Raw genomic sequence first — 2,421 nt, forward strand, 5'->3', positions numbered from 1 at the left:
TGAATCATTGACCGACTACCTCCTAAATACCCCACACTGGGGATGGAGCCCACAACCCAGGCATGTGCCTTGAGCGGAAATCAAACCCCGACTTCTCGGTTCATAGGTCAATGCTCAACCACTGAGCCATGCTGTCTGGGCTATGTTTTATTTTTTCTTTGTGATTTGGTTACTCAGACACCTTGTATCATGGAGGAGTTCAGGAAGTTACTAAAGTAAACACTGTTTTAGTCTTGCAAAATAGATTTTAGCCCTAACCGGTTGGGCTCAGTGGATAGAGCGTCAGCCTGTGGACTGAAAGGTCCCAGGGTCGATTCCGGTCAAGGGCATGTACCTTGGTTGCGGGCACATCCCCAGTTTGGGGTGTGCAGGAGGCAGCTGATTGATGTTTCTCTCTCATCAATGTTTCTATCTCTCTATCCCTCTCCCTTCCTCTCTGTGAAAAATCAATAAAATATATTAAAAAATAGATTTTAGATGCAGTGACCAGATGGGAAAATGGTTTTAAAAGTAAATAAATGTAATTTTTGTTAGTTAAATAGATGACTGTGAAAACTAAATCCATAATGTATTGAAATGTAGAGAACCTATATGTATTTATATGCTCATCTAGTTATTAATGGAGGGTGGTAAGAGACACATTTATTGAGCACTTATTACTTGCCAGGGACCACACTAGGTATATAAATGTGTTATTTTATTTAATATAACTCTATATTTTGTAGATATCATTTCCATCTTACAGATGAAGAAACATAAGATTGGAGAGTATTACAGCAACTTGCCCCATTGACAAAGCTTGTAAGTGTTGGAGGAGGGATTGGCTCCACATTTTTGTATCATTATGTAGAAACTTGTCAATGACACTTAAAACGTTTGCCATGCCTGTAAACCATTTGACAACACAATTTTCTAATGTAATTTTTAGCGACCACATTTTAAAAGAAATCACTTCTACTTACAACTTATGGTTATTCCAAGTTCCACGTTGTGCTTTTTAGGGAGCTTTACATGAAATGTTCCACTACTCGGGATGACAGACTCTGTAATTTCAAAACAAAGAAGAGTGTTTACAGAAGGTCGGCAAGAAGGGAGCGCCAATCAATGAAAATGCACCAGGAAACTTGCATCAGAATCCCCTGTAGTTAAAGCTGTACAACTGAAGAAAGGTGAGTGCCTGTAAAATCCTGGAACCCTAAGCTCCTGGTGAAGAATACATGTCCTATCCACAGCCACCGTGCATAATTCACAGCAGCAGTCAAGGTCATTGTTTCTTCAGTGTCATTCAGGGAACATGGGCATCAGATTGACTTGGGATGCAAGTTAAAAATACAGATGTCTGTACCATCCCAGGTCTATAGAAGCAGAATGTCTGAAGAAGAAGCCTAGAAATCTGCATTTTAAATACTTTCTTCAGGTGACTGTTAGGCATAATAAAGTTTAAGAACCTCAAACCTAGTTACATATTCTTTTCTCCCCTAACCATATTTTCCCAGAGTTTACTATTCAACAATTCATTTTTTCAACCCTTGTTTGAAGGTACTAGGGGGAAAACATTTTAGGAAAGTTTTCAATTTGGTGTGATGGTTGTTGACTTGGGAGGAGGGGAAGGTGCCTTAATTTGTAACGAGAAAGAGAGAGGGAGAGTGGCAGTAAGGGAGGGAGGAAAGAGAACCATCAATTTTTGTTCTGCTTATTATGAAGGTATTAGTTGATTCTTTCCTCTCTCTCTCTCTCTCTCTCTCTCTCTCTCTCTCTGTGTACATATATATATATATATATTTCAGAGAGAAAGGGAGAGTCGATAAACAATGAAAAGTACACCTAAAGAGGTAGAAGCAGGAGTGATATTCAAAACTTTTCACAACCAGGATGGTTGCCCATAACCAGTCAGACTGGATGCTGAGTACAGCTGGGAACACAGTGGCCAGGGAGGCCCAGGTGCACCAAAGTTGACCCTTTAGTTTCTGGATCCTGTGGAGCTCCAGACGGTCCCAGAGAGGAGCCGGAGAGTGACACTGGGACAGGGTGAAGGTCGGCTCTGAGACTGGCCACCTGGTATAGAAGGAAGCTGAAACTATAGTAACAGAGAGAACGAGTGAGCGCTGGTTGAATCTCAACTTTGGATGGAACTAAGTTGATTTTACCAGGATCTGACTAATATTTTAGAAAGGAAAGAATTGCTACATATTCCTAAATATGTTCTTAAAATTCCTTTAACAGCCTGGGAGACCTTTATAAGTTTACAATGGAAATATCCTTTGAAGAGATAACATCTATTCACCCTAAATTGCTAATGACTATAATTGTTTCCTGAAGGTTTTGGGAAGGGGTGGCAAGAAGGGAGGGAAACATTAGAATAAAGGGAAGACTGTGGGATGGCTGAGCTAAATGGCTTTTACTGCTTGCTTTTGCTGAAGG

The 2,421-nt window shown here is 40.4% G+C and overlaps 1 protein-coding gene across 7 annotated transcripts in view; it reads right to left on the minus strand.

Moving 5' to 3' along the window:
* The window catches only part of GRIP1 (glutamate receptor interacting protein 1), a 441,012-nt gene that overhangs the window by 66,579 nt on the left and 372,012 nt on the right, over positions 1–2,421 (minus strand). For all 7 annotated transcript variants that reach the window (XM_006769627.2, XM_015567756.1, XM_006769628.2 and 4 more), the window contains one exon: positions 963–1,043. In XM_006769627.2, the coding sequence (XP_006769690.1) occupies positions 963–1,043 (81 nt within the window). The remainder of the gene's footprint in view (positions 1–962; positions 1,044–2,421) is intronic.

Source organism: Myotis davidii, unplaced genomic scaffold (assembly GCF_000327345.1).
Source record: "Myotis davidii unplaced genomic scaffold, ASM32734v1 scaffold523, whole genome shotgun sequence".
Lineage (NCBI taxonomy): Eukaryota > Metazoa > Chordata > Mammalia > Chiroptera > Vespertilionidae > Myotis > Myotis davidii.